The sequence below is a fragment of the Podarcis bocagei genome (assembly GCF_964188305.1).
Source record: "Podarcis bocagei genome assembly, chromosome: 9".
NCBI lineage: Eukaryota > Metazoa > Chordata > Lepidosauria > Squamata > Lacertidae > Podarcis > Podarcis bocagei.
Genome location: NC_138134.1, coordinates 25,449,690 through 25,465,412, shown reverse-complemented (window position 1 = coordinate 25,465,412; position 15,723 = coordinate 25,449,690). Strand labels below are relative to the sequence as shown.

Here is a 15,723-nt window from a genome sequence, read left to right as displayed (position 1 = left end):
AGTGCAGTTGATTTGCAATTTATTGTATTAAAAAAATCTTAAGCAGAGAGAGAAATGTATCAGAGTCTTTATTGCACAGTTCTGACTTTAAGCAGACCGTTACACCTTGCAGAAAAGAAGAATCTTGGAAACCTAGACAGCATTCTAAAAAGCAGAGACATCACTTTGCCAACAAAGGTCCGTATAGTTAAAGCTATGGTTTTCCCAGTAGTGATGTATGGAAATGAGAGCTGGACCATAAAGAAGGCTGATTGCCGAAGAATTGATGCTTTTGAATTATGGTGCTGGAGGAGACTCTTGAGAGTCCCATGGACTGCAAGAAGATCAAACCTCTCCATTCTGAAGGAAATCAGCCCTGAGTGCTCACTGGAAGGACAGATCGTGAAGCTGAGGCTCCAATACTTTGGCCACCTCAAGAGATGAGAAGACTCCCTGGAAAAGACCCTGATGTTGGGAAAGATGGAGGGCACAGGGAGAAGGGGACGACAGAGGACGAGATGGCTGGACAGTGTTCTCGAAGCTACCAACATGAGTCTGACCAAACTGCGGGAGGCAGTGGAAGACAGGAGTGCCTGGCGTGCTCTGGTCCACGGGGCCACGAAGAGTTGGACACGACTAAACAACTAAAGAAAGGAAAGCTGGCATCATGTATTATGATTCAGTACATAGGAAGTTTCCTTATGCTGGAATCATCCCAGTGGACCATTGAGTTCAGTACTGTCTACACTGACTGCCAGAGACTGTCTATGGTTTCAGAAGAGCAGATTTTCTCAGGTCTACCTGGAGAGGCCAGGTTCTGAGCCTCTGCAACGAAGCTATGATTCTTTCCCTAAGGACAGCCATGCTTTCCGAGCATTGAACTTAGAAGCTCAGATTTGTTTTCCCTTAGGTCCACAGTTTCCCTCCTCACAACCCGCCGCCTGCTAGAAATAGGGTTGTGTGTCCTAGTTCAGAAAATTGCAAGCCTTATGGATAATGCAATTCAAAATAATTGTCATTTGACTGCAGCAAATGAATGTGTACTTAGGAAACAATTATAATGCCAGATAGGAAAGTTTGCTTTGGCTCCAATTCCAAACCTATTATAAAGGTTAGGAGGCAATGGGTATAAATCCTGAGATGGGTATGATTAAGAAAGGACTTGGTAACAACTAACCATCAAAATGTATATTTTAAAATGTTTGCTTGCCTTCTGCCCTTTTTCTTCTTCTGCATTTTTTTCCTTCACTCAGAATTTAGTTCAACACAGTGCTGTTGTTTTCTCAGCGGACTTTGCACACAGTGCTGAGCCTGTACTTTTTTAATACAAATAAAATTACAAGTGGTATAACCATATTTTATATACAATCGGCACAATCTTGCCAAAGCTGGGCAACTTTTTAAAAAGTTTGATCCTATGTATGTTTCCTTGAAAGTAAGCTCTTGTCAGTTCAAAGATCTATAGGTCAGTTCTATAGGATTACAGCCTCAGTTGTTCTGATTACATGGGTGAGACTTAAGCACATGCTTAACTGTTCTAACCACTGCAAGGAAACTTAAGAAAGTTCAGTTTAGAGCATAATCTACAGGTTTTAATGGAAGCAAAGGCTGGGGGCCTGGCTAGAATCTTGATGGTGGCCTGCCTAAAAAGTGCCACTGTTAACTTCTTGGAGGAAAGAAGGAGGGACATAAAAATCTCACATTATATCTTACCTGCACAAGTAGCCTTTCAAAGGCTAGGAAATTGTCCCATTTGGCACTCTGAGGGTGTTTCAGTGTCTGCACAACAGCCAACGCAATCTGCAGAAGCCCACAATGGTTCTCAATGGCCTCAAATTTCTTTTTGAAGAGCTGGATATGTGAGCTGAGCTGCTCAGGGGTGACTCTCCCTGTGAAAGTAATTGCAGACACTTCTCAACAGTGTGCAGGTAGATGAAAGGAGCAAATGTTACCAATAGCGAGCAATACTTATGCAGTGTGCTCCAGTAAGAGACAAAGTCTTTTCTCAGCTATTCATTCAGCACAAGCCTTCCCCCCCCCAACCCCATTCACAATCATTTTCTTTACCCAGGAATAGTAACTTTGGTAATTAACATGCACATATAAGCATAGCAGTATGAAAGTTGGTGTGTACTCTCCTATGTCTCCTCTTTTTGGAACTCACAGTCAACCCAAACCAGATGTTTGTGAATTGCCACTGCATTTGTTGTGTGAATCTGATGGTTGTAGTGGGTAGGGAACAAAAGAAAACAATGGGTGCCCAATTTTCACTCATATGGAAGGGCAAAATATGCACCCTGCAAAGGTTCCCTGTGTCCTTGGTGATCCCATCTGTTGCCCTCATGATATGCATTGTGCTACCACTTAACGTTTCTCGAACAACTGGATCAAAATAAATACATAATTTCAATTACACTCCCCACCCCCCAAAAAAACACCCTCTTAATTTCATCAGTGTGCAAGAGGAACACCGTTCCTTGCTGGGCCAGCATCATGCAAGTTTTCCCTTCAGCTTCAAACTGAGTTTTTAGAGGCAGAACTCGGAAATGCCTTCCTTGCAACCTAATAGGTGGGATCCAAAGAACTCTTGGCAGGCAGAAAGAAGCTGCTAGCAGAACGTTGCAAAGGTCTGTGCAAAAATCCATTCCAAATCTCAGTACGTTCTACAGCAGCTCTCGTGCTTACACGAGAAGATGAACATATTTGGGTTTAGTTTCCCTTTCCCAACATGTCTCCTTCCACGAGAAAAAGAACTCTCTGCAAAACATCAAGGCAAAGCCAGCAAAATATCACATGCTTCAAGCTGCCAACCCTTTCGCATGGCTAAAAGCTGACAAAAGGGTCCTTCGCTGAGCCCACAAAGGCTAAAAATGCAGCCGCAGCCATGTCTGTTTTCAGACTAAACATTCAACTCCCAGTCATGCTATAATTTATTTCCTTTAAAGCTGTCATGCAGATTGACATAGTGGTCTGAAAACATTAACCCTGATGCTTTGCAATAAGTGATTTCTCTTTTTTTTCACCCTTAGCAGTAATGATCTATTGCTACTTACTCAAAATCTGTTTCACGCACACATCACAGATAAAACCACAAGGTGCAAACCTCCCCCCCCCACCTTCGTCTCAAAAACGTTATATTTAGAGAAGGTGTAAAATAGCTTTCAATTTCATAAACCTTAAGATACCACCCACTGTTAGGAGGAAAAGTCATTTGCAGTATGCTGTTCACTGGAGAAGAACACCATGGCCTGTGGTTTCCTAGAGCATTTGACTTCGGGCCTTTGCTGGTGCAATGCCCAATAAACTGTGTTCATATTGTAACCCATCTCCAAGCTTAGTGAAGTCAAAAAGCCTGATTTTAACTAGAAGCCTTATTAATCCTCCTGAAGTACTGCCAAGAGCAAGGACTTAAAGCCAGATTGAAGAGGATGAAGGACAGCAATAGATGCTTAACACAATTTGAAGTTTCTCACTTCCTTATGCATCTATATTAATGTGCTTGTCACTCCTTCTATTTTGTGGAAATGTATGTCCTCACTTCACACGGCTTTCGTCTCTCTCTCTGTCCCCTGTTCCAGGCCGTTTTATTAAACTTCTTTAAGGGACGTTCCTTACAAGAGACACTTTACACTCATGGGTTGCCAAGTACAAAATGTGCATAGACTCTACCAGATGCAGAGGGCACACACATTTTTGAAACGAGGTAGGTTGTGTTTTTTCACATCAAAGAAGTCAAAGAAAATGGGGGGGATCTGGTCCTTTCTGCTTTTTTGACTAAGTATATTGTGAAAGGTGCATTTGAAAACATACATGCAGACTTATAATCCCTAACACAATGCACATTGTACTCATATTACTTAAACCACAGTTGAAAACATCTCATGAGAAATGGCCTTTTATTAAGGCTGTGGTAGTTTTGTAGGACAAGCATTATTACAAGAAAACTTTGTGCTCCAGGACTGATTGATTGATCAGTGCTAAAAATGTCATGTTCTTAAAACTGAGTATCCCAAAGAAGACTGGATCTTTTCCTCCAGACTTTACAGATGAATGAGGTGACAAAAAAGAGAGACTCCATCAATGATGAAGGTGTTTGAATAGATGGGGTATTTTATTTTGGAACATGCATTCAGTTAATTATCTCTTTGGGGACCAATTAATAGGGAGTAAACTTCAAGGAACTGAATATGGCCTCTTTCCTAAGGATACAAGTCCGGCCAAGTATGTTAAATTCAGTTCAGCTTTTGTTGATGCTCAATTGCAGAGGTCCCCAAGCTTTCAGCTGACAATCAACGATAAGTGATTCCTTATGTTCCTCTCCATTTTGCAAGCAAACCAGACTGCAGAAAGCAGAATAACTCTGTGGAATACCATAATAAAAAAATACAATACTTGGGATACATATAACACTTTCTGGTGTTCAAAGATTTACTCACACACTATCTGGTTATAATTCTAACAACCCTGGATGGTTGGTTAGTGTTATGGTCCCCGTACCCAATTCCCAGATGTGGGGCTAAGGCTGACAGAGTGTGGCTTGTCTGCATCTACGTACTGAGTCCCCAGCTAATATGAGATTTGAAGTAAAGACATACTGATGATGATTCATAGATCTGCCTCTTATGGAGCTATCCTATGCTGCAATTATGCCAGGGACAGAGATACTTTGCTTTTGCACCAGTACTGAATAAGTGTTTTCAGAAGGGAAAAACATGGTAGGAAGAAAAGCATAAAAATGCCACACACAACACTAGCCAATCCTTAGCTGGATTGACTAAACTCGGTGGCTGGAATTCTTTTCCTCCTCTTTAAGTAGTAACAACACAGTCCTGAGCACACCTCTGCATTAGTCAGTACCCCAGGTAAGTAGGGCTAGGATTGCATTCCAAGACATTTAAAGTGTAAACACATTCAAGGATTTTCACTTTTTGTAATCAGCTGCTGCATGGTGTATCAGTTCATTATTTGTTTCTTTTCTTTTCTTACATTTATATCCTGTCTCTGTTCTGTTACAGAACCTAAGGCAGTCTACATGTTGTTCCCAAGTTAGTCACCCATCCAGAATCTCACATCCAGAAAAATCACACCCACTTAAGTTTCAGCAAGATGGTGGGCTCATGTGCCTTCAGACTATATACCCTGGGACTCAATTAGCTGTGTCAACTTTGTCTGGAGTACCTCACATTCACTTCTACATCTCTGTTTACTTCAGTTGTCAAGGACAATTTCACCTCCTCGTTATTCTCTTACTTTCCTACGGAGCCAGCCTGATCTTTGACCCTGTCATGACGTTTTGTACATATGATTCCCCCCACCTGCATTCTGAAATCATACAGTCCACAAGAGAGTCACATCCAATGGCCTTTGGATTGCATGCTTCAGCTCTAAATCCTTAGAAAGCTTCGGCACTGACATGCAACCTAAGAGGCAGAATCTTCTGCATACAGAAGATGCCAGTGCAGTAATGAAGGCCCCCTTACTGTAATACTCTGGTCTTTTTAGAATGCTGGCAAGGAATGTCATGTGATGAACAGGAACATTGCAAAGTACAGTGGTACCTCGGTTTACAAACTTAATCCGTTCCGGAAGTCTGTTCTTAAACCGAAACCGTTCTTAAACCGAGGCGCGCTTTCCCTAATGAGGCCTCCTGCCACCGGTGCCCTTCCACCTTTTAGCTTCCATTCTTAGTCCGAGGTAAAGTGCTCAAATCGGGACACTACTTCCAGTTTTGTGGAGTGTGTAAACCGAATTGTTCTTAAACTGGACTGTTCTTAAACTGAGGAACCAGTGTAGTTAGGAGAAGTAGTGAAGAGAGTTCATTAAGGTGAGGAAGAGAGACTTTTCATTTATTTATAGATATAGTAAATAAATACTATCACACAGTTACATGGAAATGAGTGTCCCAACTGCATGGAAGCTTGGGCATGAGCTGTTCTTCAAGATGACCATGCAAACCTGCAGGTATTTGGAGGCAGAGCCTGACCCCAGAGACCAGGATTGTACCCCAATCCAGGAATCACACGATGCCTCCATCATGCATTCAAGTAACAAAGAAAGGTAATACAGTGGTACCTCAGGTTAAGTACTTAATTCATTCCGGAGGTCTGTACTTAACCTGAAACTGTTCTTAACCTGAAGCACCACTTTAGCTAATGGGGCCTCCTGCTGCTGCCGCGCCGCTGGAGCACAATTTCTGTTCTCATCCTGAAGCAAAGTTCTTAACCTGAGGTAATATTTCTGGGTTAGCGAAGTCAGTAACCTGAAGCGGATGTAACCCGAGGTACCACTGTATATGGATTTGCTGTTGCTATTAACAAGTTACTGCATATGGATTACTGATTAATAAAATAGTGTTTATTATTTTTTCTATAATTCTTCACAAGTTTTTTTGACAACAAATTCTTTGGCTTTTACACATCTGAAACACAACTTCTACCTGATTCTTTTTGGTAGGTCTTGAAACCACTCTATGTATTACTGGAGCATGGCACAACCTTAAAGATGGAAACATTTGACAGCCATCAGTATAATAACAAAAAAATAATAATTGCATTTTGACATGGGGACAAAAAACAACATAAAAATGAGCATGAGACCAATAAAGTAAACATTACTTACAAATATTGGATTAAAATTAATGTATTTGTAAAATTACATCACTGAATACAGAATGTATAGGGAACACTTTCTCAATACACTTTCTCTTTAATTATTCTTAGATTAGCTTTATTTAAAAATATATATCCACAGCTAGACATGTAAAAATACTTAGATATGAATTTGAGTTTGAGGATTTCCATTTTCAATCTTAAAAACAAACCAACACTGAGATTAGGATCCTGCTGTATCTTCAGTCTCAAAATTTTGTTGGAAGATATGCCAACAAAAAGACCTTTGTCAGCAAACTCCCTTGTTGCAGGAAAAAGTAAGGTCGGCCAAGCATTCTGTGTCCATGTGCCAGCCATAATTTAATATGCAAAGATAACATACTACCAGCATATTTGGCTTGTAAATGTCTCCACACAGGTTTTATTTAACAGTATTTTGCTTCTAATTTTTCATGGTTTATAAGGGTAAGTGAAAATTGATTTAGCTAGAGACACAAACCTAATATGTATTACAGATCTGTCAGTACATACATTTAATCTAATGACAGTATGCCTATTTTAGTTTCAGCTTCTAGATTATACACTTCAGACAAGCAGTGCTTTATTGCAGCTGGAAGCGGCATCAGAGGTATCTGAACTAAGGCCAACGAATCACATCCAGCTGAACAACGTTCCCTCGTCCTCTAAGGACATGCCACTAAAGATGGTAATTTTCGCTTATTCCTACAGAAACCCTACCTCCATCCTGTGTGTAATGCCTAAATAGGTTGTAATCCAAAGACCGCCTAAGGATCTCCTTTGGTTTCATCAGTCAATATCCATGCTTTTCTTCAGCAGTAAACTATGGTTATTTTCCCACCGCTGTAAATTAACTAGCATTGTTAAATCCAACACAGCATTTATTATTTGTACTTATGAGATGCCAAATAAATGGAACCTCTGGCCCTGAAGCCTAAGAAGGCCTTCAAGGCAGTTTCCTCAAAACCACAACCCAGACCCTCCATGTGTCACTATTTTCCAGTGACATTCCTGGATTTACAGAAGCCATCCCAGTTTCTGACTTGATCCTGGAATGTCCCGCTTTTCCTCAGGACATGTCTATTTTCACTGGCGAAATGTTGGAGGGTCTGGAGTTATCCAACCCATCTGAAGGCAGCCCTGTACAGTGATGCCCCGCAAGACGAATGCCTCGCAAGACGGAAAACCCACTAGACTAAAGGGTTTTCCGTTTTTCAATGCGCTTCGCAGGATGAATTTCCCTATGGGCTTGCTTCGCAAGACAAAAATGTCTTGCGAGTCTTGAGATTTTTTTTTCGCTTCCCCCCCCCTTTTTCTAAGCCGCTAAGCCTTTAATAGCCTTTTAGCAGCTAAGCCGCTAAGCCGCTAAGCCTTTAATAGCCGCTAAACCGCTAATAGCGCTAATCCGCTAATAGGGTTGCTTCGCAAGACGAAAAAACCGCTAGACGGAACGGATTAATTTTGTCTTGCAAGGCACCACTGTATTTTTTTTAAAAAAAAGTTTAATGTTTTATTATTATTATTATTATTATATGTGTTGGCAGAGTGGCTGAGGCAACCCAGTCAGATGGGTGGGAGATATAAAAAGTAAAATAAGAATAGGATGTCCCTATTTTCATCAGAGAAATGTTGGAGGGTATGACATCCACATGCCCCACAACTGACAACATATGTGACATAAGGAGTGGAACAGGTAGATTTGGCCCACACACAGTCAGGAGCCTTAAAGTGCACTCCTGATTTTTCACAAGCATGGTAGATTTGATGTCACCAGCAATCAGCTGAATGGCAATGTGAACAAGGCCACAGGTGCTGGGATTGACTGCACTGCAGCAAAAGTAGGGCCTAGAAAGCCCATTGAATCCCGCTGTGCTATTAATTTCCCTTCCTTTCCCAAGTTTCTGGGAACCAGGCAGAGGGCCTTCTCGGTAGTGGCACAAGCCCCCCCCCCCCATGGAACGCCCTCCCACCAGATGTCAAAGAGAACAACAACTACCAGACTTTTAGAAGACATCTGAAGGCAGCCCTGTTTAGGGAAGCTTTGAATGTTTGATGCATTACTGTATTTTAATATTTTGTTGGAAGCCGACCAGAGTGGCTGGGGAGGCCCAGCCAGATGGGCAAGGTATAAATAATAAGTTATTATTATTATAAATCATTTTACCTGTAAAGAGTGGCCCACTGGGAGCAGGGAAACCCAGGATCCAGGTCACTGGCCAGATGAAGTCCCCCCACCCCCAGCCCTTTTGAAATTAAAAAATAGGAACACAACAGGGAGAATATACTACATAAAAATCCACAATAAAACCAAATACAAAACCAGCACAATAAAACACCATACTCAGCACAGAACCAGAAATAGCCATCCAATACATATGCTAAAACCACCAACCTGATCATAGGGACTTAAAGCAAAATCTTAAAGGGCCTGGAAGAATGAAGAAGTCTTAGCCTGTGTGAGCACCAGTCAAGCTTTGGGAAAAAATTCAATAGGCAGAGGAGGTCACCACTATAAAGGCCCTCACTCTCATGGACACCCTCTGCACTTCAGATTAGGCTTATGGAGAAAGGTGTGTTTATGGCATCAACCTTCACAGATTCCCATTCATTTTTTAAAAAGCATTTATAAACCACTTCATATTTTAAAAATAACTACGCAATATACCAGCTTCTGCAATTCTGCAAAAGTGTAAAACAGAAGCTGCAGCATGTAGTACTGGGTGCAGAATTCAGCTTCTTGAGCAATTCATTTCTGATTTAAAGGCAAAGGCAGTTCCTAGCCCTTAAGGCTGCAAATAGAGATGTCATGGAGGGAGAAAGAAAGTAAAACAGAACAGCTGCCTCATTGGCAACCACATCTTGTTTGCACCGTCTTATTTCACCTTCACAGAAACCTCAGAAATTATGAGATGATGGAAAAGATGAGCACCACCAAATAGGCTACACTTCTTTATAACGATCATATTTGAAGCTGCATATCTCCCATTAGGACTGGTGCAGTCCAACATTAAAGGTTTTGTGAAAGGGGTGTGTGTGTGTGTGTGTGTGTGTGTGTGTGTGTGTGTGTGTGTGTGTAAGTAAAAGATGCTTAAGTTCCAATTCAAGCATTACAAAGATATGGGGGAACAGGAGGCAAAAGGAATTTGTGCTTCCCATTTCTCCCCTTTCATAACATCCAGAGGTGATCATATTGCTGTGTTCTTTCATATCTTGGATATTCTTTCATGTTTGCAGACAAAGTTCAGGCATACCTTACACCCCTAACAAATCTGCCATTTCCTTTGATGCCCCTTTTTTTTTAAAAAAAAATGCCAGATAGTTACAAACTACTTAAGGGATTTACAGTAGCCTTATCCCAACCTCTTTCACAAAGCATGCTGCGCTGGTATATTGTTTCTGTAGGCTAGGTCTGCCTTGTGCTCTTTAATGAGATGCTTTCGTCTTTCAGGTCGCATTCTGCATAGTTTACTAGGGAAGAACTGAGAGGGCTTTCTTCCATTAATGGAGGGTTAGAGTAACAGAAGAGAGCACTTTGTTTCTGTTATCCTCCTGGTGTTTCAGCTTTCATCATTCAACATGCCAATAAAGGGAGATAATAAAGGGATTCAAGCTCAGGCTAGATTTACTGTCCACTGTTAAAACTGCCAAGCAAGGCAGGCCATTTCTGAAGCCACAGAAGGACATTTGTAGCAAAGTGTCTTTTGCTGCCAAATAATATGCTAATAGCAAAGCTTTAAACAAAAGCATCATGAACCATCACTTTCAGAAGCGTTCTAAGATATGCATCTGATCACCAGCGAGGCTGCAAAGGAAGTGAGGATTGGGGAAAGAAGAAGCGGTACTTCTCCTGAAGGAACAACACTCCTTTGTTTCAGGAAGCTAGACGCAGAATAGAACTTTCTTTCGGAACCCAGTATCTTCAAGTGTGTTGAAATTCGAAGAAAAAGAAGAAGAAGAAGAAGAAGAAACCCAACGAAAAAATAAGATGCCCGTTTTTCAGCAAGCCTGACTTCCTTTTTGACACTAGCAAGAATGTTACAGTATAAAAACCTTTTTAAAAAATACAGCTACATTTTGCTACTTGACTTGTCTAAACCAGTGCAAATAATAGATACATTTTGAATTGATGGATATTGCACTGAAATAATAAAAGTTTAACTACTTGGTTTTTTTTAATAATTCCTTTATTGCTGTTTTTTTGTTTGTTATTTACGTAATTGATTTATATTTATATGCTGTTTTCCATGATGGCTATCTTTATTTATTTAGGAGTATTTAAACCTTGCCTACCAATTGAGGTGGCCTAACATATATCCATAACACAAGAAAGCAGACATTAGCAGAATATTTACTAGAATAGGATAAAGGTGTATATAATTCTGCCCTCCAGTTCTCTGATGTTCCACTAAGTGCTCTTCTGCATAAATACTATACGTACTGTTGATGTATATGTTTTGCATACTGTTTTCTTTTATTATTATTTATTTATTTATTATTATTATTATTATTATTATTATTATTATTATTATTATTATTATTATTAGCAACTTTGAGTTCTTTAAAAATAGGCAGGCTGTTAATATGTTTGCCATCTAAGATGCACTGAGAGTAAACTCAAAGGAAATCAATGGACTTTCAACCATCAACCCTGGGTGACATAGTTGGGTATAACCCATAAGAAATGAACAACAAACATTAATCTAATCTCATATCCAACTAAGCATCCTCTATGTACGTCATAGAGATATCTTGGTATCTGAGGAGTGTTCCATAACAGCAAAATGTCAGTTATTATGGGCAGGGGCCCAAGAAAGAGACTCTGCATTTAGCAAGGGACAATGGGTCTCTATGCACTCAAAAAGACACACACCCTCTCAGGGGAGGTCAGGCTGACCACAATGGTGGGCTCAAATGCAGTACAATGGTACCTTGGTTCTCGAACGGCTTAGTTGTTGAACAAATTGGCTCCTGAATGCCGCAAACCCGGAAGCTCCTGCAGCTAATCGGCCTTGGTTTTCGAACACTTTCAGGACTCCCGGAACAGATTAAGTTCAAGAACCAAGGTACCACTGTAGTTTTATTTTTTTCAATATGAGTATATGGCACACATTCACTCAGACAAGAAAAGGATTCGCTCAGGAAAACTGAGCAAGTGAGTTCTCCAATGTACATCCACAACCACTCGCGTCCCAATTTCTTGGGATAACTGTTTCTGCACTTCCTCCTTAATGGTGGTGCTGGGGAGAACTTGGCTCACTGCCTTATTATAAAGGTGTATTATATCCTGTCAAACATTACTTATTTGCTTATTTAAAGTGCTTTACAGCATCTTTCTGCCAAGACAGTTTAAAATTTAATACCAACACAAGCAAATTACAAACTTTTTTTTTATGTCACTGATGGCCTCTTCAGGAGAAGATGGTTTCCTGACCATGGCATCTTCTTTTCTCTTTGGTTTGTTAATATTTCAGGAAGTATTCATAAATAAGGCCTATGATGATTGACAGCCATGGTGCTACTGTGCTATATTCAACCCCAAGTTGTGAAAACGAGAAAGAAGTATGTCTCTTCTTAGATGCCAGCTTAGTATATATTTCTTTGCCTGGAATAGAATGTGAAGAATTCTGGACCTCTCACTGTATTTTTTATCCACATAAACTAAAACAACCAAAAATGATTATTTAAAAATATTAGAATTAAGTGAACTGTGCATATTTAAACCACATATACCCACCCAGTAACAAAAAGTGTTTTGTTCAGATGTAGTCAGGCCTGAGGGCAATTTTAACAAGAGTTTTCCTAAAACTGGTATAATATTTAGGTCTTTAAAGTGGAAAAAATAGCCTTTTTACTCAGCCTTGGCACTTGCATATGACTCCTGATATAATGATAAACCAGGACCCTGATTTTCCAGCAGCTTCTGAGGTTAATTTGCACACGCTTAATGTCCATCTTCCTCTTCTCCCAGGCCTTCGAGGAATTAAACAATCTATGGCCTTTTAAACTGTCTGGGTGGTAGTGTTTGGTTTGTTACTGTATGTATTTTTGTGTTTTCGTATTGTCAACTGCCCTGTAATCCTCAAATGAAAGGCAGTAGAGAAATGTTGTTGTTTTTGTTGTTATTGTTAATGCTACATTTTGGATTTAGATACTGAAGCAAGTTTAAAATATCTACATGCTAAAAAGAAGCTTGAAACCATCATTGGCTTGCAATTGTCCTTTGTCCTTCCTGAATGTGTGAAGAGATTTTTTTCCAGCAACTGATAGCTGAGGGGGGAAGTTAAAGGGCACTTTCAGATCATACAAGACAAGCCAGCATTTGCTATCTTAGAATCATAGAATCATAGAATCATAGAATCATAGAATCATAGAGTCATAGAGTTGGAAGAGACCACAAGGGCCATCGAGTCCAACCCCCTGCCAAGCAGGAAACACCATCAGAGCACTCCTGACATATGGTTGTCAAGCCTCTGCTTAAAGACCTCCAAAGAAGGAGACTCCACCACACTCCTTGGCAGCAAATTCCACTGTCGAACAGCTCTTACTGTCAGGAAGTTCTTCCTAATGTTTAGGAAGCAGCGCTGAGCTAATATGGGTAACTTACATGCCCTTGCCCTTTGGCAACTCAACTCTTTAGTCACCCTAAATTTTTCCAGTCTTCTAGGGACAAGGAGTTACTGAATGGCTCAAGGGACAAATGCTTTCAGATAACAAAGTTAACACAATACTGCTCATAATGAAGTTTTGGCCTAACCATTGTGGACCCTGGTTGTGCAGCTTCAGACAGCAAATTTTGCACATGGAAAGGGGAAAGATCAAATTTATTTTGAAGCAGCTGTACCTGCACCTAAATTACAGCATGCAATTACTACATTTTATTTGAAATAATTATGCCTTAATGTATGCTTCCACTTGCCTGTGTCTACTCTTTTGCATTATACTTACAGTACAGTCGTACATTGGTTCTTGAACGGAATCCGTTCCGGAAGTCCATTCAACTTCCGAAAACGTTTGAAAGCCAAGCATAGCTTCCAATTGGCTGCAGGAGCTTTCTGCACTCAATCGGAAGCTGCAGAAGCCGCTTCGGACGTTCGGGTTCCAAAGAAGGTACGACTGTATCTTAAAGCAATCACTCAGTATTTCCTTATTGAACATATATATATGTGCATACACACTAAGGCTCATATTTTTAAACAATGATGAAATTGTCAATACCAGATGAGCTTATGATTCAGAAAATAGGTAACAGGCACAAACAAACTTGAAATAGTTACACCTGTGTTTCAGTTATTCAGCTTTCCCACTCAGTGGTAAATAAACAAAAAAAAAACACAACGGTACTTATAGACCACTTAACTTAACAAAAGAACTTGTCAGGAAATAGTCCCAGGCTGATTTTCTGTATCATGAAGCCAGAGATGTTCATGCACTGCTCTTGCATGGGATACAGGGACAGGATGCATACATGATCAGCTTCCTGCTTTTTCACAACACTAGATTTGAAATAGAGCCTTTGCTTTTCTTCCACCTAGGAGCTCTGTTGAGACTATAGTGGTCCCTCGGGTTACATACGCTTCAGGTTACAGACCTTGCTTGAGGATGAGAACAGAAATTTTGCTCGGCGGTGCGGCAGCAGCAGGAGGCCCCATTAGCTAAAGTGATGCTTCAGGTTAAGAACAGTTTCAGGTTAAGAACGGACCTCCGGAACGAATTAAGTACTTAACCCAAGGTACCACTGTATGTTATGTCCCAAAGACGGGGGAAAGCAGATGTTGAACACAACATTGTTGGGGGGGGACGGGACAGGAAGCACAGGGCACTTGCCTATCCATCTGCCACCACAGCAAGATGGTGCCCCAAGTATCCATTTCAGCCTTGTGAATAAGCTTACAAAAAAAAAATAATAATAATTAGGCTGCAGAGAAAAAAACAATTACTAGCATGCTAAGAGGGAAGTAGCTTGTGTTTCTATGCTGGATGTGGAGGAGGACAAGGGGGCAGGGGGGCAGTAGCCCTGGGCGTACGATTTTTAGAGGGCTCCCATGCAGGGATTCGTGCTGCTGGGGGTTTCTGGGCCCTGGAGTCTGGCTGGACCTCACCACCGCATCCCTGGCCCCCTTGCTGAATGGCTCCCTGGCCAGCGTTGGGCAGTTTCACCTGCCAAGGGCCGCGTCAGCCAGCCTCCTCCCTGTGCAGGCAGCGCAACACAGTCCCCCTTGGCTCTGGTAGTGAAAGCCAGGCTGGCCTGGCGCGCAGGCTTTGTGAACTCTCCACACCCCAGGTGTGTTGGCAGCAAGGGCTGGGCTGGTGCGATGGGTTCTGTTCCCCCTCTATGCCCCGCCTCTGTGTGTGCACACGCCCCGGTTGCTGCAACACCACTGGAGAAGGAGAAGGCTGCTACTAGTCTCTTAGAAGGCAAGATAAGATAAATGACCTTCCGCCTGGGACAATATATCCCTGCTTTGTCAGCCTATTCACTTGCTGGCATTGAATCCCTAGTTGCTTAATGTGTATACAACATTGCCCATATGATATACAAGGTTGCCCCATGATACTGAAGGCAAAGAAAGCAACAAAGTGGTACCTCGGGTTACATACGCTTCAGGTTACAGACTCCGCTAACCCAGAAATAGTACCTCGGTTTAAGAACTTTGCTTTAGGATGAAAACAGAAATCATGCTCCGGCAGCGCAGCAGCAGCAGGAGGCCCCATTACCTAAAGTTGTGCTTCAGGTTAAGAACAGTTTCAGCTTAAGAACGGACCTCCGGAACGAATTAAGTATACTTAACCCGAGGTACCACTGTACAGAATGAGACGAGAGCTATGCCACAGCCGTAAGTGGAAACTGAGAAAACTGCAGTTTTTGGGGCACAGGAACAAGGCTCTGAATAACCCCTTCTGTCCCCAGGCTCATACTTCAAAGCATTAAAGGCAAGAGGTGACATTGTATATTTTTATGAGTGTATTATCAGCCTGTAAGTCAGGCTACAACTGCGTAACATTTTGAATCCATTTCAAAACACTGATTGATAACTCACCAAGCTCCAAAGAAACTGATTGCTAAAACACATGGCTCGTCACCAAACCGCAGTTAACAACCTCAGATTTATTTAAAGAC

At 41.3% G+C, this 15,723-nt stretch overlaps 1 protein-coding gene across 2 annotated transcripts in view; it reads right to left on the bottom strand.

Annotated features, from left to right (window-relative positions):
• Positions 1–15,723, bottom strand: part of SCFD2 (sec1 family domain containing 2) — a 157,019-nt gene that overhangs the window by 119,189 nt on the left and 22,107 nt on the right. For both annotated transcript variants that reach the window (XM_081208856.1, XM_081208857.1), the window contains exon 4: positions 1,693–1,868. In XM_081208856.1, the coding sequence (XP_081064982.1) occupies positions 1,693–1,868 (176 nt within the window). The remainder of the gene's footprint in view (positions 1–1,692; positions 1,869–15,723) is intronic.